Here is a 24,597-nt window from a genome sequence, read left to right on the forward strand (position 1 = left end):
GACAATTAGTTGTACAAGAAGATAGATGAATGAGTCCTTGAACTAGCACAAGAAAAATATGATGAGGCTCTTTATTAAAATGTTGACATTTTATTCAGGAATCACCAGAAAATAGTTCAGATTCAGGTTTTCATCGCCGTTTCTTCATGTCGCTGGGTCAAAATCCAGGAACTCCCTAACAGCACTGGAAGTACTCTATGTGTGGAACTTCTCTTGTGATGTCACTGTTGTTGGTCTTCACTCTTGTTCTGGCGGAGGAAGTTCATCACAAGATGTCTACCCCTGTCCGCCTCTAACGAGTTCTATTCCAGCAAATGTGGTAAAGTGTATGAGAGAGAAGGGAATAGAGGGTTACGCTGATAGAATTAGATGAAGAAAGATGGGAGGAGGCTTGAGTGGAGCATAAACCCCGGCATGGACTAGTTGGGTCGAATGGCCTGTTACTGTGCTGTATATCCTATATAAAAAAAATTGTTTTACTGGTGCACCTCAATATAGCTTCTATTCTGTCATTGGCTTATATGAATGTGAGGAGCTGAGTTGGGGCTTTTTAACTGGACTGGGTTGAACCAGTTTCCTGCAGGATCAATTCTTTTGGAGGAATCTGTCCAACTGTCAGACCACCAACGGTGAGCTCACCACTAACTGCCAAAAGTATACGAATGGCGAGAATCTTACTGTGTTTCTTGAAGTGCTGAGCTTGTTCCATCCATTTGTAGAGGGCAGCTGTCTGTCTTGAGTTTTGAGCCAATTCGGTGTAAATGCTGACATAAAAACTGAAAATGCTGGAAATACTCAGCAGGTCAGGCAGCATCTGTGGAGAGAAAGAGAGTTAATGGGGGGCATTTTAACATTGGGTGAGTGGATGCGGGTGGGGGGTTATATGGGTAAAGGTTCTGAGCGCGTTGGGAAGCTGGCTCCAACCCGCTGACCTCCTGGTTTTACTAAGGCGGGACAAGGGGCAGGCAGCCAACCCGCACTCAGGAGGCGGCTTGGCATTTTAAATATGTTAATAAGGGTGGAAGCCTCGGATTTAACCTGCTTTGCAGGTTTTACTGTGGCCGGCTGGGTTTCGCGAGCCTCGGGGAAACCCGGCAGCTGCAGCTGCAGCTGCAGCGAGGCGAGGACAGCCTCGGGGAGAACTCTTTGTGGGCCGGGTCGAGTCGGAGTGCTTCCTCCCGGCCCTCAAGCTCCCCCACCATCTCACCCCACCCCCCATACAAACTCCGGGGGTAGGAGATCGGACCCTCCTTTGGAATCCCCCCCCCCCGCAACCCCATCGGGGATCGGACCTACCTGGTCCTGCGGCCTCCTCCGACGAACACTCTGCCCGACTGGAAGCCAAGCCTGTCAAACAGGCTGACTTCCGGGCAGGGATCCTGTCAGGGTCAGAAGCCACACGCTGCGGAGTTAAAACTCCACAAAATACAGGGCTACACAGACACTCAGGTTTCCTGTCTGAAATGCAGCTCCCAGCCTACGCAACCCGGCCCAGTAAATATCCAGCCCAATGTTTCAAGTATAATCCTTTGTCAGTTTCAGGTCGATAACCTTTCGTCATAAATATGTACCGCTATTTGGTCAGGATACAACATAAGAACGTAAGAAATAGGAGCAGCAGTAGGCCATTTGGCTCCTCGAGCCTGCTCCGCCATTCAATAAGATCATGGCTGATCTGATCTTGGCCTTAACTCCACTTCTCTGCCTGTTCCTCATAACCCTGGACTCCCCTGTAGTTCAAAAATCTGTCTATCTCAACCTTGAATATATTCAATGATTCAGCCTCCACAGCTCTCTGGGGTAGAGAATTCCAAAGATTCACAACCCTCAGAGAAGAAATTCCTCCTCATCTCCGTCTTAAATGGCCGACCCCTTATTCTGAAACTATGCCCCCTAGTTCTAGACTCCTCCACGAGGGGAAACATCCTCTCCGCATCTACCTTGTCGAGCCCCCTCAGAATCTTATATGTTTCAATAAGATCACCTCTCATTCTTCTAAACTCCAATGAGTATAGGCCCAACCTCCTCAACCTTTCCTCATAAGACAACCCCTTCATCCCAGGAATCAATCTAGTGAACCTTCTCTGAACCGCCTCCAATGCAAGTATATCCCTCCTTAAATAAGACCACCAAAACTGTACGCAGTACTCCAGGTGTGGTCTCACCAACGCACTGTACAGTTGTAGCAAGACTCTCCTTTTATACTCCATCCCCCTTGCAATAAAGGTCAACATTCCATTTGCCTTCCTAATTACCTGCTGTAACAACAACAACTTGCATTTATATAGCACCTTTACTGTAATAAAACATCCAAAGGCACTTCACAAGAGGGTTATCAAACAAAATTTGACACCGAGCCACGTGAGATATTGGGGTAGATGAAAGAGGTAGGTTTTAAGGAGCATCTTAAAGGAGGAAAGAGAGGTAGTGAGGCAGACAGGTTTAGGGAGGGAATTCCAGAGCTTAGGACCTTGGCACCTGAAGGCACGGCCACAAATGGTGGTGTGATTTAAATTGGGGATTTTCAAGAGACCAGAATTGGCAGAGCGCAGAGACCTCGGGGTGTTTTAGGGCTGGAGGAGATTACAGAGATAGGGAGGGGCGAGTGATTTGAAAACAAGGATGATCATTTTAAAATCGAGGCGTTGCTTAACCGGGAGCCAATGTAGGTCAGCGAGCAGAGGGGAGATGGGTGAGCAGGACTTGGTGTGAGTTAGGACATGGGCAGCCGCGTTTTGGATGACCTCAAGTTTATGGAGGGTAGAACTAGGGTAACAAAGGCATGGATGAGGGTTTCAGCAGCAGATGAGCAGAGGCAAGGGCGAAGTCGGGCGATGTTATGGAGGTGGAAGTAGGCGGTCATAGTGATGGTACGGTCACAAGTTCACTGATAGAACCTTTGACTCGTGAGCTTCAGGATGTTATCTGAATCCATTTGTTAACATTGGCCCGGATTTTTCGGTCAATGGCAAACGAATAGCTCTTGCTGTTCATTACATTTACACTTGCACACAAACATTCTGTGGGCTTTTGCACTGGGTGTTGCGTTAATTAGAGAGGGACAAAAAAAATAAAATCAGTAATGTAAAAGAGAAACTTGCTTAGATATTTTGGAAAGAAATATTGACAAGTTCTGTGGTAGCATTCTGCCATGGAAGGAGTGAGTGACTCATGTTTCAAGAATATAGTTTATGGTGAGCTTATTTTAGGAAGGATATCAAGATCATGCGAGGGTGCAGAAGAGATTCACTAAGATGATACCAGAGATGACATCTTTCAGAAAATAACGTTTAGGATTCAGATAAAATCCTGAAGATCAGGAATCAAAGGTTCTATCAGTGAATTTGAGCAGAATGAGTTATTTGTTCTAACCTCACACACTGACCAGCTACCCCTTGCGATGCTACCTCCTAGAAGTAGGAAAGAAAACCTGTCGCCAATTCAAGAAATTCCTCTCCGATTTCTTCACTCAATCAATCAAGGCAATCGCGATTGTCTGTAACTTGCCACAATTGTAGCTAACTAGTAACTTACCTCCGATAAGTGCAAATGTCTTTTTCTCTCAGGAGCTTATCAGGTTCCCTTTTCAAGGACTGTAGCAACTCCATACTCGCCACATTTCCCCAAAATTTGTTCCAGAGGGAAAGAAAGAACTTGCATTTATATGGTGCCTTTCATGACGTCCAAAAGCACTTTATAGCAGTACTTTTTGAAGTGTAGTCACTGTTGTAATGCAGGAATGGCAGCAGCAGCCAATTTGTGCACAGCATGGTCCCACAAACTAATGAGATAAATGACCAGGTCATTTGTTTTTTTAGTGATGTTGATTGAGGAATAAGTATTGGCCAGGGAGAATTCTCCTGCTCTTCTTTGAATAATGGCATAGGATCTTTTACATCACCTGAGAGGGCAGGTTTAACATCTCAGCTGAGATGATGGTGGCACCTCCAACAGTGCAGCACTCCCTCAGTATTGTAATGGAGTGTCAACCTGGATTATGTGCTCAAGTAGCTGGAATTGGGGTTTGAACCCAGGGCCCTCTGACTGAGAGGAGAGAGTGCTACCAACTGAGCCACAGCTGACACTTTTTGTCAGAAGTACTTTCTACCATCTAACCTAACACTTCAGCTTATGGATTTTATATGAATGACCTCTAGTTCTACCATCCCAATCTATTTCATATAACCTTCCTAACTGTGCTGCATCCAATCTCTTCACCATTATGAAAACCTCAGTAAAATTCCCCCTAAACCTTTGCTTTTCCAAAGTGAATAACCCTTGGTCTTGGAACCAATCCTCAAGAAAAAATGTTTGGTAAACTTTTTATTGTTTGGTTAAGAACATACGGTGCAATGAGGGAAATACGCTGGTGCATCACTTGTGCCTGGTGTCATGAGGAGACTGGCCCCTTTAATTGCGCCACATTCGCTACCATTTCTAAACTAGATGGTATAGTACCTTTTAAGATGTGTGCATATTAGATCAACTAACAAAATTCACAAAAGTGAAAGCTAATTATTAAGAACAAAAAAACATGAAAAACACCCATCAAACTTTATTTATCTGAACAGCCTAAATGCAGTTTGGCCCAATTTTCTCTATGTCCAAGTTAGTACAACTTAGAGAGTTAGATGGGTTCAAGAACTGGGTAGTACATCTGGGGGGTTAAGTTGAAATGCAATGCAATGTATGGAAGGGTCAAAGAGTCTAAGGCATTTCTTTTTCAAATGCTTTTGCAACTCTGATGCTTTTCTTCTCAGAAGTATTGCATGTAACTCACTTATTCTTTTGAAACCAGCAGGCAAAACTCCCCCTATAGGTCAGTGATATTATCCAATGACTAATTAAAACTGAAGAGCCCATGGAGGTCCATTTCCTGCCCTGAATTCAGCCAGCTTGGTTGCAGGGATGCTATGACTGGCCACAGCGCCCATAAGTAATTTGCTTCAGTTTGATTGGAACCAGTTAGAAGCTGACGGTATTAATGGGCCTCAAATCCTCATTGGGTTGCACTTTTAAATGAGTCTTGTAACACTGGAATGCAGGTGCTGGAACTTTGCATCTGATCGTCACTCAAGATAAACACCTCTTAAATAGTCATTATCCAGAATTGCATGAGCACAGTGTTTGCAGTCAGCACAGCCCCCAAGTTATAAGAAGTTTAAGCGTCCAGGCAAGGAGATCTATCGAGATCGGAGAAAAGATAAATAGTGGGATCAGTCAAGCGGAAGTGAATGTTTTTCGATGCTTTGGCAACATAAGATGTACCTTGTCATGCCAATAAAGTGATTTGAATTGAATTGAAGCAAGGCTGGGAGTTTCCATAAAACAATCTGAAATGATCAGCACCCTTACGCAAATCTTTACCTCATTTACCAGGAGTACTATTTTTATTCTTCCTTGCAAACCGCGCAATAAAACCCCTTGCTTGATGGCTTGTGACTCCTGAGCAATAAGAACGTGCCCCACAACAATCCTTATTTCATTTATTATATCAATTATTACCTCAATCACTTCAGTTTTGCTGAGAGTTGTTGGGAGTTCCCCATTATGAAAATTAACAACCGTGAAATATTTGAAATGACAATTTTTTGAAAGTTCCAAGACAATTGAGTCAGTGGGTCACTAGTTCCAGAGTGACATGAGGGCAATGATATTAACATTGAAAGTAATATTAATTGGATGAGATTCTGGGCCATGCTTATGCAGATAGGGTAATTCTACTATTTTCCTGATGGGAGGGGTTGAATGTAGGACACACACAGTTGGTCCCATACAAAATAATAAGCCACTAGTTTCATGGTGTAGTGGTTATTCCTGTTCCTATGTTCCTATAGATTTTTGTTAGGTAAGGGTACTAAGGGTTACGGAACTAAGTTGGGTAGATGGAGTTAAGATGCAGATCAGCCATGATCTAATTGAATGGCAGTACAGGCTCGAGGGGCTGAATGGCCTACTCCCCTTCCTTTGTTATCACCCCTGCTTTACATGCATGACTCAGTCACCTTACTGGTTTTAAGGTTATTTAAAATGATGGGATTACAATGCACAGGACTGTAGCTGGTTCACTTTGGTACATTTGCTCACTGAGGCTTACAGATGGGGTTTGAAATATTGGGGTATATTTTCTGCTGGGAGGGTGGGTGGAGTTTATTCCTAAATAACCAAAGAGAAGTCCAACCCTCGCCCACAGTGCAGTGCGCTAGATTCATACAATTTTCCAGGGTCAGCTAATTAACATAATTATTTTTAGCTTTGTAAGTAGCCTAACGTCCCTACCAAAAAGTGACAATTCAGGTGAAATTTAAAGGGAAGTGGCAGGGTGGGGTGTCAAAAATTCTAACAGCCTTTGGAAAGACTCAGAAGGCATTTCAATCCATTGGCAGCCTTTGCCGAGGCTGGAGGAGAAGAGGGATGGGACGTCCCAGGGAACTAAAGCCTATTCCCAAGTCCTATTAGGGCCACTCACCAGAAAAATAAATTCTCCATTCATTTCACAGTTTTTTCTGTTAGCCTTCCATTATGGTGAGTTTGGCACTGCACTTGTCGTAATGTATTGTAATTGATTTGTTTTTTTAATTGTTTTCAGTGAATTGTATATATTCCTGGATGCCCTGTCTTGAATTTTGTAGAGAGTCAAACGCATCTGCTTAACGGGACCATCATTCTGCCTTATATCCTCAACTAAATGTTCTCACTGGGAAAATGAAGCAAGAACAAAGGTGTTGATCTTTTCTTTTGTGACAGATGGTTTAGTGGAAGTGACCACCCTTTGTATGGTGAGAGTTGGGCGATTAGGGTCCTGATTGGAATCATGGGTGAATATGATCTCATTGACATCTGGGAACAGAATCTATCTCAAACTGATTCCGTCCGCCAGCTGTAACGGTCCTAAAAGGGTTTGGGCCATCTCACCTTGCTTCTCCACGAGGGTATAGGGGGAGCAGGAATGAGGTTGTCTGTACGAAACATCAATATGAAATGCATATTTTCCCGCCTGAATGGGCAGGCTGTGAGCTACAGACAGCAAAAAAAACCTGACAACTAGTGTCTTCAAGCATTGCAGTAAGTGACCATTTATATTTGATCCAGGCAGCACTCTACCTCTGGAAGTCTCTCAGATAACCAACTCATGAGATGCCTCTAAAGGCAGTGCTGTAATAACACAGCATTAGAGATGAAAGTTAAATTCCTAAGCATCGAAGCACTGTTCGTCTGTGTGTTTCTAATACAGAACCATCCGAGCCCGTTTAGGGATAACCATGCACTAACCGTCCTCCATTGAATGATTTATTAGAATGCAGTGTACTTATCCTCTGGTCACACCTGCAAGGTTTAATAATAGCTAACAGGACTACTTTCACAATAGCAAAATACTGCAGATACTGGAAATCTGAAATAACAACTGAAAATGCTGGAAACACACAGCAGGTCAGACAGCATCCATGGAGAGAGAGAAACAGAGTTAACGTTTCAGGTCAATGACCTTTCGTCAGAACTGGAAAAAGTTAGAGATGTAACAGATTTTTAAGCAAGTGTAGGGGCAGGGAAAGGGAGGAGGGGAGGAAAGAATAAAAGGGAAGGTCTGGGATAGGATGGAAGGCCGGAGCGATTAAAAGACAAAAGGGATGAGAAACAAAAGATGACCCTAGATGAGATGTAAATGACCTGGCAGAATCATCAACAGCTGCCGTGTGAGAGATAAAAAAATTAATTTAAAAAATAGGGGCCGAGGTGATGGTCTGAAATTGTTGAACTCGATGTTGAGTCCAGAAGGCTGTAAAGTGCTGATCCTCGAGCTTATGTTGAGCTTCGTTGGAACAGTGTAAGAGGCCGAGGACGGAGCGATCAGAGTGGGAGTGGAGCGAGAATTAAAGTGACAGGTGACCAGAAGCTCGGGGCCATGCTTACGGACTGAACAGAGGTGTTCCACAAAGCGGTCACCCAATCTACGTTTGGTCTCCCCAATGTAGAAGAGACCACATCATGAGCAGTGAATACAGTATACTAAATTGCAAGAAGTACAAGTAAATTGCTGTTTCACCTGGAAGGAGTGTTTGGGGCCCTGGACAGTGGGAAGGGAGGAGGTGAAAGGGCAGGTGTTGCACCTCCTGCACTTGCACGGGAAGGTGCCGTGGGAAGGGGAAGGGGTGTTGGGGGTGGTAGAGGAGTAGACCAGGGTGTCACGGAGGGAGCAGGCCCTTCGGAATGCTGAAAGGGGAGGGAAGGGGAAGATGTGTTTGGTGGTGGGATCATGCTGGAGGTGGTGGAAATGGATGATCTGTTGAATGTGGAGGCTGGTGGGGTGAAAGGTGAGGACAAGGGGAACCCTATCGTGGTTCTGGGTGGAAGGAGAAAGGGTGAGAGCAGAAGTGCGGGAAATAAAATGGACACGGTCAAGGGCCCTGTCAACCACGGTAGAGGGGAATCCTCGGTTGAGGAAAAGGGAAGCAGGACTATTTTGTTCAAATTTGGGACAGAGTGCTTTGTCCTTGGCACATTCGAAACAAAAAAAAGTTTTAATTCACAAAGTTAAAATTCTCAGACACATTTAAGCATTACAGCATCCAAGGCAAAAGCCTTAAAAGTGTGGTTTCTATTTGTGAAATAATTTAATTTCACACCTTCTCCCCATTAAGGCGTGTGTACTGCGGTGTTGAATTAGCTTAGTGAGCCTCAGCTAGGTAGCAGTAGGATGCTACATTTGGCTGTAGTGAGGGTCATTTTACACTGTCACCCAAAGATATGATTACCCCCGTTGTCTCCAGGCCAGGAAGTTCATCCTGGGTAACACCGCTGCTCACCATCCAGGGTAACACCGCTGCTCACCATCCAGGGTAACACCGCTGCTCACCATCCAGGGTAACACCGCTGCTCACCATCCAGGGTAACACCGCTGCTCACCATCCAGGGTAACACCGCTGATCACCATCCAGGGTAACACCGCTGCTCACCATCCAGGGTAACACTGCTGATCACCATCCAGGGTAACACTGCTGCTCACCATCCAGGGTAACACTGCTGCTCACCATCCAGGGTAACACCGTTGCTCACCATCCAGGGTAACACTGCTGCTCACCATCCAGGGTAACACCGCTGCTCACCATCCAGGGTAACACCATTGCTCACCATCCAGGGTAACACCGCTGCTCACCATCCAGGGTAACACCGCTGCTCACCATCCAGGGTAACACCGCTGCTCACCATCCAGGGTAACACCGCTGCTCACCATCCAGGGTAACACCGCTGATCACCATCCAGGGTAACACCGCTGCTCACCATCCAGGGTAACACTGCTGCTCACCATCCAGGGTAACACTGCTGCTCACCATCCAGGGTAACACTGCTGCTCACCATCCAGGGTAACACTGCTGCTCACCATCCAGGGTAACACCGTTGCTCACCATCCAGGGTAACACCGCTGCTCACCATCCAGGGTAACACTGCTGCTCACCATCCAGGGTAACACCATTGCTCACCATCCAGGGTAACACTGCTGCTCACCATCCAGGGTAACACTGCTGCTCACCATCCAGGGTAACACTGCTGCTCACCATCCAGGGTAACACTGCTGATCACCATCCAGGGTAACACTGCTGCTCACCATCCTGGGTAACACCGCTGCTCACCATCCAGGGTAACACCGCTGATCACCATCCAGGGTAACACCGCTGATCACCATCCAGGGTAACACCGCTGATCACCATCCAGGGTAACACCGCTGATCACCATCCAGGCTAACACCGCTGATCACCATCCAGGGTAACACCGCTGATCACCATCCAGGGTAACACCGCTGATCACCATCCAGGGTAACACCGCTGATCACCATCCAGGGTAACACCGCTGCTCACCATCCAGGGTAACACCGCTGATCACCATCCAGGGTAACACCGCTGATCACCATCCAGGGTAACACCGCTGATCACCATCCAGGGTAACACCGCTGCTCACCATCCAGGGTAACACTGCTGCTCACCATCCAGGGTAACACCGCTGCTCACCATCCAGGGTAACACCGCTGCTCACCATCCAGGGTAACACCGCTGCTCACCATCCAGGGTAACACCGCTGCTCACCATCCAGGGTAACACCGCTGCTCACCATCCAGGGTAACACCGCTGATCACCATCCAGGGTAACACCGCTGCTCACCATCCAGGGTAACACCGCTGCTCACCATCCAGGGTAACACTGCTGCTCACCATCCAGGGTAACACCGCTGCTCACCATCCAGGGTAACACCGCTGCTCACCATCCAGGGTAACACCGCTGCTCACCATCCAGGGTAACACTGCTGATCACCATCCTGGGTAACACCGCTGCTCACCATCCAGGGTAACACTGCTGCTCACCATCCAGGGTAACACTGCTGCTCACCATCCAGGGTAACACTGCTGCTCACCATCCAGGGTAACACTGCTGCTCACCATCCAGGGTAACACCGCTGCTCACCATCCAGGGTAACACCGCTGCTCACCATCCAGGGTAACACTGCTGATCACCATCCTGGGTAACACCGCTGCTCACCATCCAGGGTAACACTGCTGCTCACCATCCAGGGTAACACTGCTGCTCACCATCCAGGGTAACACTGCTGCTCACCATCCAGGGTAACACTGCTGCTCACCATCCAGGGTAACACTGCTGCTCACCATCCAGGGTAACACCGCTGCTCACCATCCAGGGTAACACCGCTGCTCACCATCCTGGGTAACACCGCTGCTCACCATCCAGGGTAACACCGCTGCTCACCATCCAGGGTAACACTGCTGCTCACCATCCAGGGTAACACTGCTGCTCACCATCCAGGGTAACACTGCTGCTCACCATCCAGGGTAACACTGCTGCTCACCATCCAGGGTAACACTGCTGCTCACCATCCAGGGTAACACCGTTGCTCACCATCCAGGGTAACACTGCTGCTCACCATCCAGGGTAACACCGTTGCTCACCATCCAGGGTAACACTGCTGCTCACCATTCAGGGTAACACCGCTGATCACCATCCAGGGTAACACTGCTGATCACCATCCAGGGTAACACCGCTGATCACCATCCAGGGTAACACTGCTGCTCACCATCCAGGGTAACACTGCTGCTCACCATCCAGGGTAATACCGCTGATCACCATCCAGGGTAACACCGCTGCTCACCATCCAGGGTAACACCGCTGCTCACCATCCAGGGTAACACTGCTGATCACCATCCAGGGTAACACCGCTGCTCACCATCCAGGGTAACACCGTTGCTCACCATCCAGGGTAACACTGCTGCTCACCATCCAGGGTAACACCGCTGCTCACCATCCAGGGTAACACCGCTGCTCACCATCCAGGGTAACACCGTTGCTCACCATCCAGGGTAACACCGCTGATCACCATCCAGGGTAACACCGCTGATCACCATCCAGGGTAACACCGCTGATCACCATCCAGGGTAACACCGCTGATCACCATCCAGGGTAACACCGCTGATCACCATCCAGGGTAACACCGCTGATCACCATCCAGGCTAACACCGCTGATCACCATCCAGGGTAACACCGCTGATCACCATCCTGGGTAACACCGCTGATCACCATCCTGGGTAACACCGCTGATCACCATCCAGGGTAACACCGCTGATCACCATCCAGGGTAACACCGCTGCTCACCATCCAGGGTAACACCGCTGCTCACCATCCAGGGTAACACCGCTGCTCACCATCCAGGGTAACACCGCTGCTCACCATCCAGGGTAACACCGCTGCTCACCATCCAGGGTAACACCGCTGCTCACCATCCAGGGTAACACCGCTGCTCACCATCCAGGGTAACACCGCTGATCACCATCCAGGGTAACACCGCTGATCACCATCCAGGGTAACACCGCTGCTCACCATCCAGGGTAACACCGCTGATCACCATCCAGGGTAACACCGCTGATCACCATCCAGGGTAACACCGCTGATCACCATCCAGGGTAACACCGCTGCTCACCATCCAGGGTAACACCGCTGCTCACCATCCAGGGTAACACCGCTGATCACCATCCAGGGTAACACCGCTGATCACCATCCAGGGTAACACCGCTGCTCACCATCCAGGGTAACACCGCTGCTCACCATCCAGGGTAACACCGCTGATCACCATCCAGGGTAACACCGCTGATCACCATCCAGGGTAACACCGCTGATCACCATCCAGGGTAACACCGCTGATCACCATCCAGGATAACACCGCTGCTCACCATCCAGGGTAAGACCGCTGCTCACCATCCAGGGTAAGACCGCTGCTCACCATCCAGGGTAACACCGCTGATCACCATCCAGGGTAACACCGCTGATCACCATCCAGGGTAACACCGCTGATCACCATCCAGGGTAACACCGCTGATCACCATCCTGGGTAACACCGCTGATCACCATCCTGGGTAACACCGCTGATCACCATCCAGGGTAACACCGCTGATCACCATCCAGGGTAACACCGCTGATCATCCAGGGTAACACTGCTGATCACCATCCAGTGGGTCCCTACTGGAATGTGTGTGTGTAGATAGAAAAAAGAAAGAAAGACTTGCATTTATATAGCGCCTGTCACGACCACTGGACGTCTCAAAGTGCTTTACAACCAATGAAGTACTTTTGAAGTGTAGTCACTGTTGTGATGTGGGAAATGCAGCAGCCAGTTTGCACACAGCAAGGTCCCACAAACAGCACTGTGAGACTGACCAGATAATATGTTTTTGTTATGCTGATTGAGGGATAAATATTGGCCAGGACACCAAGGATAACTCCCCTGCTATTCTTCAAAATAGTGCCATGGGATCTTTTACATCCACCTGAGAGAGAAGACAGGGCCTCAGTTTAACGTCTCATCCAAAAGACGGCACCTCTGAAAGTGCAGCACTCCCTCAGCACTGCACTGGAGTATCAGCCTAGATTTATGTGCTCAAATCCCTGGGTTGGGACTTGAACCCACAACCTTCTGACTCCAAGGCAAGTGTGCTACCAACTTTTTTTTAATTAATATACTTTATTGAACCTTAAGAACATTTACAACATCGTGATCATTTCATTGTATGATACAAATCAATTCCGCTGCTCTGCACAGCCATTCCGCCACCACATTTTAACATCAAAACCTGAAGTTTAATTTGTCTCCTGTAACAGAAATTAATCGATTGTACTTTAAAAATTGGTTGTAAAATACTATCCTTAAATTCCTTTCTGAATAAAACATCCACAGAGCCTTATAATGATCTTTTAGCTTATATTTAAAATACTCTTTTAGATTGATTCTCCTCCCCTTAAAAAACAGAGCATTCCTTCTTTGCACAATCACAAATCTAGCCAAACTGAACATTAAATTAATTGCTGCTCCGCTAGACTCGGGCAGACTCTCCTGCAATCCCCATCTCAAAATTGAGTCCCACGGGATTCCCATTCTCGCTCTTCGGTCCCCACCCAGCAAAAAAGCTTCACACAACTGTCGAACATAGTACTTAAAGTCATTTAACTGTGGACATAACACCAGTAAATGGGACAGAGTCTCATCCCGTGTCCCACACATTGGGCAAGTTGCCGCCTCCACTCGTCCAATCTTGCACAAGACCGTCATGGTAAAAATCCGGTTATGAGCCAATTTGAAATCCAGTTCAATCCATTCTGGACATTTAAAATTCACCCACACTCCCTTCCAAATCCTGTTGAAGTCCAGCTGTGGGTATATACTCTGCCAAAACTCCTGACCAGCAGGTGTCTTGAATCTCCATTCTCTAAATACCTCATAGAAATCTCGAGTATTACAGTTGTCAAATTGGACCAACTCTCCCCCTTTCTCCAGTACAAAGCTTGGAAAAGCAGGACGCATTTTACTTCCTTTGGAGATTTCCGCATTTATTTCTTCCATCCAATCCTGTGGCATTGCCCTCACAATCTTCTCATACATGATTCCTATTGCTTTTTCCTCTACCTCCTGATCCTCCTCCCACACCATGTCCCTCACTATCACTTCCGGCAACCAACCTGGAATTACCTCGTATAATACATCTTTCACAGATATAATCCCAGCTTTTATAAAAGCTTAATTAAATAAAACCTCTCCTTCGATGTTGACCCACCTGTTCAAAAATAAGGGCTGTTCTAAAAATTCCTCAGCTCCCTTGGGCATAAACTGCACACTTTTTAAAAATTGGGCCCAAGTCTCTACAACCCCCTTATAAAACCTAGGGAGAAGTTTAATCGATTTCAAAAACATATTATTGTATTCCATATACAATATCCCCTGCCCTCCTATCCCACTTCGTTTTAAAAAATGCTCAAAACAACTCTTCCAAAAACTTGTATTTGACTTCTGAAGAAATCTCTTCACCCATTTGATTCTAAAGGATTTTTTCTTCAAATCAGTAGCTGGGAAATTGAGTCCTCCCTGATTTCTCCGTCCAATGATGGTATTGTAAGCCACCAAGGCTGGTTTCCCTTCCCATAAAAACCTCACACAAGCCTCTCGGATGGACTTTTCTGCCCACTCAGGAATATCCTCCACCGTCAATAAGTACCATAGCTTAGATAGCAGGAGAGCAGACACCACTGTCGCTCTTCCTTGCACTTTCAACCACCTTCTTTCCCATCTTCCCAAAATCTTTTTAATTTTCATAACCTTCGGTTCCCAATTTAATCGATCCACTTCATCCCTGTCTTTCTTGCATCCCATATGCACCCCCAGAGCTTCCGAAACCTCCACCACCTTAAAGGGACATTCCCCCAACCATTCCTCCCTACCCCTCCCTGCAACCAGGCATTGGGACTTACTATAATTCACTCTGGCTCCTGAAGCTCTACAATATTCCTCCACTACATCCATAGCTTTCCTCACTGACTCCCCATTTCTCAATGTTAAGGTTGTGTCATCTGCATACTGGTGTATCACCGACACCAGCCCAGAACTGGGGACCACAATCCCAACTACACCTTGTTTCTTTCGCATCATGTAACCTAATGGTTCTGCTACCAATGTGTACAACAATGGGGACAGGGGACGACCCTGTCTCACTGATCTCTGTATCGGAAAATACTTGGATTAAAAAACCATTACATTTAACACAGCTAAATATGTTTGAATAAAAAATCCTTATCCACTGAATGAAATTTTCCTTGAAACCAAATGCTTCCAAAACCTTCAATAAAAACTCATGAGAGACCCTATCAAAGGCTTTCTCTTGATCTATCTTTAATACATAAGCCTCCCTCCCACTCTCTTCCATGAGCTCTATCGCATCTCGGATTGAGACCACAGAGTCTGCGATGTCCCGGCCTATGACTCCATAGGACTGAGAGGGCAAAACTATCTGCGGTACCACCTCCTTCAAACGATTTGCCATAACCCTCGCCAAGATCTTATAATCTACATTTAATAATGTGATGGGCCTCCAATTCTTCAGATCCCATCTATCCCCTTTATTTTTATATAAGCTAAGCTTATGATACCTCTCCTCATAGATGGGGCCAGGCTTCCCTCAATTTTAATTTCCGTAAAAACTTCTAAGAGCAATGGACTTAAAATCTCAAAAAATTCTTTATAATATTCTGCACTTAGCCCATCGGAGCCTGGGCTTTCCCCCCCTTCATTCCACTTATTGCTACTTTTATTTCCGCTAATCCTACTTCTTTGTCACACATGCTTCTCTCATCCTCCTTTAAACCCTTTTCAATAAAAGCAGTAACCTTCTCCATCGCCAAATTGGAAATGTCTTCTTTTGTACATAACTCTTGATAAAAGCTGCTAGCCGCCTCTAAAATCTCCCCACTTTCATGAATGATCTTCTCCCCAACCTTCAACTCTTCAATTAACGATAATCTCTGTCACAGCTTCTCTTGCTCTAGAAAATATCTAGTGCACCTTTCGCCCTCCAATGCATCTCTAGCCTTTGCACGGAGAATGGCCCCCTTGCATTTTTCAGCTTGCAATAATTCCCACTCTTCCTTTAACACCTGGAATTTAGTCTCTGCTCCCTTATCCCCTCTGTCAACTGCTTTACAGACATCTGTAAACCTTTTGTTTATATTCTCTTCTCGACGCCGGTTAGCTGCCGCTCTCTTTTTCCCATAACGTACCGAAAAAACTTTTATCTCATATTTGAAATTGTCCCACCAAACTCTTCTTTCTTTCAAGAACAAAGGTTCCTTCCGAGCATTCTTTATTATATTTATAATCCCTTCTTTATAAGTAATTTCTTTCAGGTATTGATTGTTTAAAATCCACACCCCTGAACCGATCTTAACTCTGCTGTTCCTAATTCTAAGAACCAAAGCCGAGTGATCACTAAAAAATACTTTCTTATAATAAATCTCCATCACTTCAGAACTTAACCCTTCCCGCAATAACACAAAATCTATTCGGCTCTGTTTTAAAACATCACCCACCCAACCTGATCTGGAGAACTCCCTTTTTATGGGGTTCCGGTCCCTCCATAAGTCTCTCAAATTTAAATTTGCCATCATTTTTACAATCATCCCTCTGGAGTTATCATCCTTAAAGGTCATCTGGGCTGAAATGTCCATCCGAGATAAAAATACATTAAAATCCCCCACTATACAAGGATTTTCCACCTCTGCCGCTTCAGTGAATAACCCCCGAAAAAACTCGCGACGCTTGCAATGGTCGTTCGGTGCATAGATATTAAAGAGATCGCAATTAAATCCCTCCATTTTTACCCTTAGCCGTAAAAATCTCCCCTCAGTGTCCTTGTCCACCAAGGCAACGTTCTCTTTTAAGGATGGACTCACCAAAATAGCCACCCCTCTACGGTTATTGTTTGCACAACTTGCAAACACCTCTCCCTTCCAAACCTTCTGAACTCTTTCTAGGATATCCTCATCCCAAAAGGTTTCTTGCAGACACAACAAGTCCGTACCTTTAAAACCCTGCAACAACTGTTGCAATTTCTTCTCACCCCTCAGTCCGTTCACATTAATCGAGACCAATGTAATCATGGCTCCAAAGAAGGGAAATATGCCTGATAATCTCCCCATCATTTAAACTCTGGCCCTTCCCTCCTCACATGCTCCTTCCCAACTTTTCGGCCAGCTGTTGCTTTTTCCTGCAGCCTCCGACTCTTTTTCACCGCCTGTTTGAACCTTCCCTGCTGTTTCAGCCGCTTCCTTGCATTAAGTTTGGGCCCAGGAGCTGCCCTTTCTCCCTCCTTCTGCCCCTTACTAACCTTTTCCTTTACACATGATGCCACCCCACCCCCGACTTCCATGTCTCTGTCCCCCTCTAATTCCTCACTCTCAAGCGCTTCTGCAACCCTCTGTGCCTGCTCCCCATCAGATACATAATCCTGCTCCCCGTCAGATACATCATCTCCCATTGAGAGTCTTCCTGCTATCGCGGTTTCTCCAACAGTGCCGCTCTCTTCGACCTCATCTCCACCTCTGACCCTTGCTCCCTGATCCTTCTCTCTATGGGACAATGGCGCACCTATAATGTTCCCTTCTGGCGTCTTTGTCTTGCCAATCCCATCCTGCTGCCCCTTTAAGGATCCTGCCTCTTGCACCCTCTCCTTGTCTTGCCCCCTCCTGCTCACTGAGATGTCCAACTCCCCGTCTTTCTTTGGAGTACTTACATTTACCATGCACCCCGCTCCCGCCTCCTCTCCCCCCGCGGACACCAGATTATTTAGGAAGAGCTGAACCATATTAAGGCTCGAGTCTGCACTCGACCCTTGCTGCCCGCTGCTGTCTTTGTTCTTTTCCACTGTACTTGGTGTGTTTTCCACCATCTCCATCCTGTTCTCTGCTCTGCAATTTTCTGCCTCTTCCTGTGCTCTTTTCTCCTTCAATTTACCAGCTGTGTCCTCCGACAGCTCCGCTCCTCCGGCCGTTCCACTCACATCTCCTGCTCCTTCTCCCATCTCCTCATCATTCATAGAGCTTCCTTCTGCCTCACACTCACAGCGGGTGGGGCCTTTGTGACACAGCCCACAGCTCGCCGCCTTGCAGCTCCGAGCGATATGTCCAAACTCGCTGCAGTACAAGTCTGGACAGTTTCTTACAAGATGGTCATGTCCAAGACAATAATAGCAAACCTTCACTTGGTTATCATGCAGCACTCAAAAGTACTGCACTCCTTCCAGTGTCTCGAATTTCATGCTGTACGGTAATGACCTCACCCCCTCTGGGAACCACACCTTTATGTAATGGGTTCCATCTGCTACCCATGTTCCTGGATAGTACCTCCTCTTTATTGCTGAGCAAATTTTAATGTCCCACGACTCCAACTTTTTGATTAGCACTTCGTCCTCAATATAAACTGGCAAGTTTAAGAATGAGACCACCACCTCTTCCAAATATAGCAGAGATACCTCCAAGAACTTATCGCCAACTTTCAGACTGAGTAAAAGTCTTTCCACCTCCTCTCGGCCACTGACCGTCACCTCGAACCCAACATTCGGCTTTGGCCGGCAGGCAAAGCAGCTTCTGTTGTGTATGTACCTTTAAGAGAATAACTGGTCTCAGACTGCAATACCGGCAGTGACCACCCCTGTATAAAAGGCGCTAGAGAGCCTCTGTTTTGTTAGATTCGTTTATGCCTTTCACCAGTAAAGTTCTGTTTGTTTCTCTCCTGCTAGTCCGTGTCTCAATCATTCACGGACTTAACACTGGCGACGAGGTAGAAAGAACTTACCTGCAACTCAGCAGCAGCTCTGACGACGTTGAAGATCGGAAGAAGGAAAAAAAAAAAAAATAGAGTCCATTGAAACTCGAGGAACGGGCGTCGACCGTCAATCATCGGGTTCAAGGCTTTGCAGGAGCGACTTTCCAGAGCCAGGCTGGGTTCCTCGGTCCGTGGTTTCCCAGCTAATCGGGCTGGTGGCAGGTAGTGCTCTGATCCTTCCTGGGCTGCAACGGGGCCGGGCAGCGAGTCGGGAAGCAAGGAGAGAGAGAGAGAGGGTGGAGCATACAGGGCGCGGCCGGTGTTTCGAAGCTGGGCAGCGATCGGACCTCAGAAGAGGGAGGGAAGTGTTCCAGAGGGTCCGCTCCACGACGGGAAGATAATCAAAGAAAACGAATTAATATTTAACGCGCAGGAAACCGTGGAAAGCAGCGCTAACAACAGCGGGGAAGAAAGAAAAGCGCGGGAGGCGCCATTTTGTTAAATCGGAGAAGAAGGCAAAGCGCGGGAGGCGCCATTTTAGATTTGCAAGATGCCGAAGACTGGCTGTATCACTGCTTTTGATAATACATTAGAGGACTGGACCACGTATGTGGAAAGAGTAGAGGTATATTTCGAGGCAAACAATATAGCGGAGGGGAAAAAGGCATCGGTATTGTTAAACTTAATGGGCGCTAGAACGTACGGCCTATTGCGGGACCTGATTACTCCAGCCAAACCGAAGGTGAAGAGTTTCAACGAAATTGTTGCTGTTCTACAGGAGCACTTAAACCCTGCACCGCTGTTGATAGCAGAAAGATTTAAATTCCACAGGAGAACTCAGCACAAAGATGAGAGCAATGCTGAGTATCTTACGGAACTACGCAAGCTATCAAAGCACTGCCAGTTCGGAGCAGGACTGGCAGATACCCTACGGGACAAATTTGTCTGTGGACTCCTGAGTGAAGGAACACAGAAGAAGTTACTCGCAGAAAAAGAGCTGACGCTAGATAAGGCTTTCAGCATGGCAGTATCGTATGAAGCAGCAGCCAGGGGAGCTGCAGAAATTCAACAAAAACCACAGGAATACAGCACCCACGAAATGACACGGGGATTTGCAAAATGTTATCGCTGCGGCAGAATTAACCATGACCAGAAGGACTGCTGGTCCAAAGACAAAATATGCAGACAATGCGGGAAGATTGGACACATTGCACGAGTTTGTAGGTCTGGGAAGAAGACCAGCGACAACAAAAAGGCTACTAAGGAACCGTACAAGAAAGTACAAAAGATGACGGACAGTAGTTCCGAAGACCAGATGAGCGATAGTGAATCCGAGAACAGGAGATTAAGCTGTCTCAAACTTCACAATGTAATCGCAAAAGAGGATCACCGAACCATTTGGGTCACCCTCACGATAGCAGGGTCCCAAGTTAAAATGGAATTGGATACAGGATCAGCGCTAACTGTCATGAATCGACGAAACTATGAGCGGCTATTTTCACACATACCCTTGAGAGAGACATCCATCGTCTTGACGACGTATACAGGGCAAAAAGTATACCCCAGAGGAAAAATAAGGGTGCCTGTCGAATACAATGGCAAGAAAATACGGAAATTGTATCTCTACATACTGCCAAATGGTGGACCACCGTTATTGGGACGGGAATGGATCAGGAAGATAAACTTAGATTGGCATTCCATTCATGCAATGACGGTGGATGGTAAAAAAGATGAAGACGTCACTCCTGGACGATTGTCAACAATCTTAGCTAACGCCAAAGAGGTATTTCAACAAGAACTGGGCACGCTTAAAGGCGTAACCGCCTTGTTAAAAATAGAAGAGAATGCAGTTCCCAAGTTTTTCAAAGCGAGACCGGTACCATATGCAATTCGTCCAGCCGTCGAGGCAGAGCTGGAGAATCTGGAGAAGGCGGGCGTGTTGTCTAAGGTCGACTGGAGCGAGTGGGCGACACCCATCGTTCCTGTCATGAAAAAAACGTTAAGCAATAAGTCCGGAGAGCCAAGGAAGATTCGCATCTGTGGGGATTTCAAGGTGACGGTGAACCCTGTCCTTCGCACAGTACAATATCCTCTTCCGAGGATAGAAGACATCTTCGCCTCGCTGTCTGGAGGGAAGCGTTTTACAAAAATTGACCTAGCACAAGCATATTTGCAGATGGAGGTTGAAGAGTCCTCTAGGAAGTATCTCACGATAAACACTCACAAAGGTCTTTACCAATATCATCGATTGGTATTCGGAGTAGCATCGGCTCCGGCGATATGGCAAAGAGCGATGGAACAAGTCCTGCAAGGGATTCCGGGGACTCAGTGTTACTTGGACGACATCCTTGTAACAGGTGAAGATGACAGTGAACACCTTAACAACCTAGAACAGGTGCTCACTAGACTACGGGAACATGGGCTGCGAGCCAACCGCCCCAAGTGCGAATTTTTTAAGAAACAGATATCGTATTGTGGCCACGTGATTGATGAAGAGGGGTTACATAAGTCCCCTGACAAAATTGAAGCGGTTGTTAAGGCCCCAGCGCCTGAAAATGTGTCGCAACTGAGGTAATCCCTCGGGTTGGTGAATTACTATCATAAGTTTTTGCCGAATTTGTCGACAATCTGCATCCACTGAACGCCCTGCTACGAATGGGGGTAGCATGGAAATGGAGCGATGATTGTAAACGTGCTTTTCAGAAGAGTAAGGACTTAATCACTTCGAAGGAAGTATTGGCTCACTACAACCCAGCACTGCCAATCAGGCTGGCGTGTGATGCATCTCCCTACGGCATTGGGGCGGTACTGTCACATAAATTCCTTAATGGTTTGGAGAGGCCGATAGCTTTTGCGTCACGCTCGTTAACTTCTGCCGAGCGTAACTACGCCCAGATTGACAGAGAGGCCCTCAGCCTAGTGTGGGGGGTGAAGAAGTTCAATCACTATCTGCACGGTCAAAAATTTACTCTACTAACCGATCATCAACCTCTTGTCTCCATTTTCAACCCTCAGAAGGGCGTACCGATAATGACAGCACAACGGCTGCAGAGATGGTCCCTTTTCCTAGGGGCACATCAATATGACATCGAGTACAGGGGAACTAAACAGCATGGAAATGCTGATGGATTGTCACGTCTACCGTTGCCGACGGTGGAAGAAGAAGACCTTGCAGTGGATCCAATGGAGTTATTTCACTCGACCATAGTCGAATGTCTCCCTGTGACGAATGCAAACATCGAAAAGGAAACACGGAATGACCCGACACTATCACGGGTCTATGATTTAACGGTGAAGGGATGGCCAGCACATGGCGAACCACTGCTGCCAGCATTTTCGTCAAGAAGAGAACAGCTGTCAGTGTGCAGGGGAACCTTGATGTGTGGATCCAGAGTAGTAATTCCACCTAAGTTGACGGATAGAGTGCTCAATGAGCTTCATGAGGGTCATCTGGGTGGGGTAAAAATGAAGAGCTTAGTCAGAGCATTTGTGTGGTGGCCGGGAATCGATAGAGAAATCGAAGAGATGACCAAGAGCTGTGCAGGATGCCAGAAGGTCCAAAACGCCCCACCACAAGCTCCTCTGCATCCATGGGAGTGGCCCTCATCCCCATGGCAAAGGGTGCACATTGATTTTGCTGGTCCCTTCATGGACTCGATGTTTTTAATTGCGGTGGATGCACATTCAAAGTGGCCAGAGGTAATAAAAATGTCCTCAACCACCACGGAAAAAACTATCGCAGTTTTACGAACCATATTCGCCAGGAATGGGCTGCCTGAACAGATTTGCTCTGACAATGGACCACAGTTTGTGTCTGAAGAGTTCCGGAGGTTCTTAAAGAACAATGGTGTTAAGCATTACACTTCTGCCCCATATGATCCAGCCACTAATGGATTGGCCGAGAGGTTTGTCCAAACATTCAAGAAGGCTATCAAGGCAATGTGTAATGAAGATATACTCCTACAACACAAGGTGGACAACTTCTTGTTTGCCTACCGGAATGCGACACATGCGGTTACCAACCAAACTCCAGCCATGATGTTCTTCAATCGAAGACTACGATGCCGTTTGGATTTGGTTAAGCCAAACGTCCGAAGAGATGTGGAGAACAGGCAGTTTCAGAATATGAATGAAAGGCCGACCAGGAGTTTTAAGATAGGTCAACCAGTTTTGGCCCGGGACTACCGCACTGAGAAATGGCAGCCAGGAACGATTTGTACACGACAAGGACCTCTCATGTATACCGTGGACGTTGGGGAGAGCATTGTAAGACGCCATGCTGATCAGATTCTAGAGTCAGTGGAAAACGTCAACTCCACACCACGATCTGATACACCTGGTAATGAAATCGACGTTCCAATTGCAGCTACCGCAGAACCGGTAATATTGGAAGCAGATGAACCAAACAACGACATTGATTTCGACTCAACATTGCCAGAAGAACCTGATACTCCAAAGAGGCATTATCCAGACAGAATCAGGAAGCCTCCTCAAAGACTGAACTTATAATTGCTTAAACTTAACCAATGTATCTAGCAACAGTAATTGTGATTGTAATTCATTATCATTAGTGTTAAATGAATGTTATGTACTGTTTATCTAAAAGGGGAGGAATTGTTGTGTATGTACCTTTAAGAGAATAACTGGTCTCAGACTGCAATACCGGCAGTGACCACCCCTGTATAAAAGGCGCTAGAGAGCCTCTGTTTTGTTAGATTCGTTTGTGCCTTTCACCAGTAAAGTTCTGTTTGTTTCTCTCCTGCTAGTCCGTGTCTCAATCATTCACGGACTTAACAGCTTCCCTCATCATAGTCCTCATGTACCGCTTGGATAATATCCCAAGCTCGTATCTGCTTATCCTCGCACTGAACCACCACCGTGTTTTCTTTTCCAAACCTCCTGGGCCCAAATCTTTGGGCCTTTTTCTTTCCCTCCCAACCACAGTTTCTTCCCTAATTAAATTCCTCTTGGGAACACTGTCCTCCGAGGGGCCCAGCACTCCGGACCCCTCAGCAGTTTTTGTGGGCCAAAAAGGCCCTAAAACCTGAAAACAAAAACCCCAAAACCCACCACCAACTTTTTACAAACTCACTCCAACTCCCTGCTGCAATCAGGCAACCAGTAACGCCTGGTTCACTCCTAGCCCCTCCCACCTAGAGAGTGCTACCCACTGAGCCACAGCTGACGCTATAGGAGCTAGGTACCCTCCCCAACCCTCAGTGTGTTGGTGCATACACATGAAAATGGCCACTGAAGAGCTCCTCGATCCCAGTACCCCAGCACCAGTCACCTCCTTCAGAAGGATTTGGAAGAAGAAAGGAACAAATTTGGAATAGGAGGAAACAGCATTGACACCTGACGTAGACTATGCCCAGCTACTGTGATCAGTCAGTGACTGCTAAATACTGGCAAAGTAATATAAAACCACACAGCAAGTATTAGCTGGGAGAGGTTACCCAGGCACCACTAAGAAATAGCACAGCCCATGTATAATAGTCACAGCATCACCTCACACCTAACTACAACAAGCTTTTTATAGCATGATGACAACTCAATTTGCATGGTTCTCAGGCAACGGGGCTTTTTAATTCAATGTTCTGGTGTTTTACTGGTGAAAAGTCCAAACGGCTTAAGCAGTATAGCTAGTGCTGAACTCATTGCTGCTGTGGCATTTCTTGTTTTAAGTGGGAATAAAATATTTTGGCAGAGTTTACAGAGGAGACATCAATCTGGAATGAATTTATTCTGGGAATCCCCAATGTTAATAGAACCTACCCCTGGTTTATTTTTTTTATTGGTTCATGGGATGTGGGCGTCGTTGGCAAGGCCAGCATTTATTGCCCATCCCTAATTGCCCTCGAGAAGGTGGTGGTGAGCCGCCTTCTTGAACCGCTGCAGTTCGTGTGGTGAAGGTACTCCCATAGTGCTGTTAGGGAGGCAGTTCCAGGAATTTGACCC

General features: G+C 46.9%; 1 protein-coding gene across 4 annotated transcripts in view; it reads right to left on the bottom strand.

Annotated features, from left to right (window-relative positions):
* The window catches only part of LOC147116367 (uncharacterized), a 53,454-nt gene that overhangs the window by 4,179 nt on the left and 24,678 nt on the right, over window positions 1-24,597 (bottom strand). For 2 of the 4 annotated variants that reach the window (XR_015078796.1, XM_085991229.1), the window contains one exon: window positions 679-814. Coding sequence is in view for 3 of the 4 variants with exons in the window: in XM_085991229.1 (XP_085847355.1) it covers window positions 679-814 (136 nt within the window). In the remaining variant the exon portion in view is untranslated. Of the gene's footprint in view, window positions 1-57; window positions 815-24,597 lie in introns of those variants that run through there. The other 2 variants (XM_085991227.1, XM_085991228.1) reach the window with 1 other exon arrangement.

The sequence above is a fragment of the Somniosus microcephalus genome, chromosome 6 (assembly GCF_052327205.1).
Source record: "Somniosus microcephalus isolate GS21.2 chromosome 6, FLI_Smic_1.0, whole genome shotgun sequence".
Classification (NCBI taxonomy): domain Eukaryota; kingdom Metazoa; phylum Chordata; class Chondrichthyes; order Squaliformes; family Somniosidae; genus Somniosus; species Somniosus microcephalus.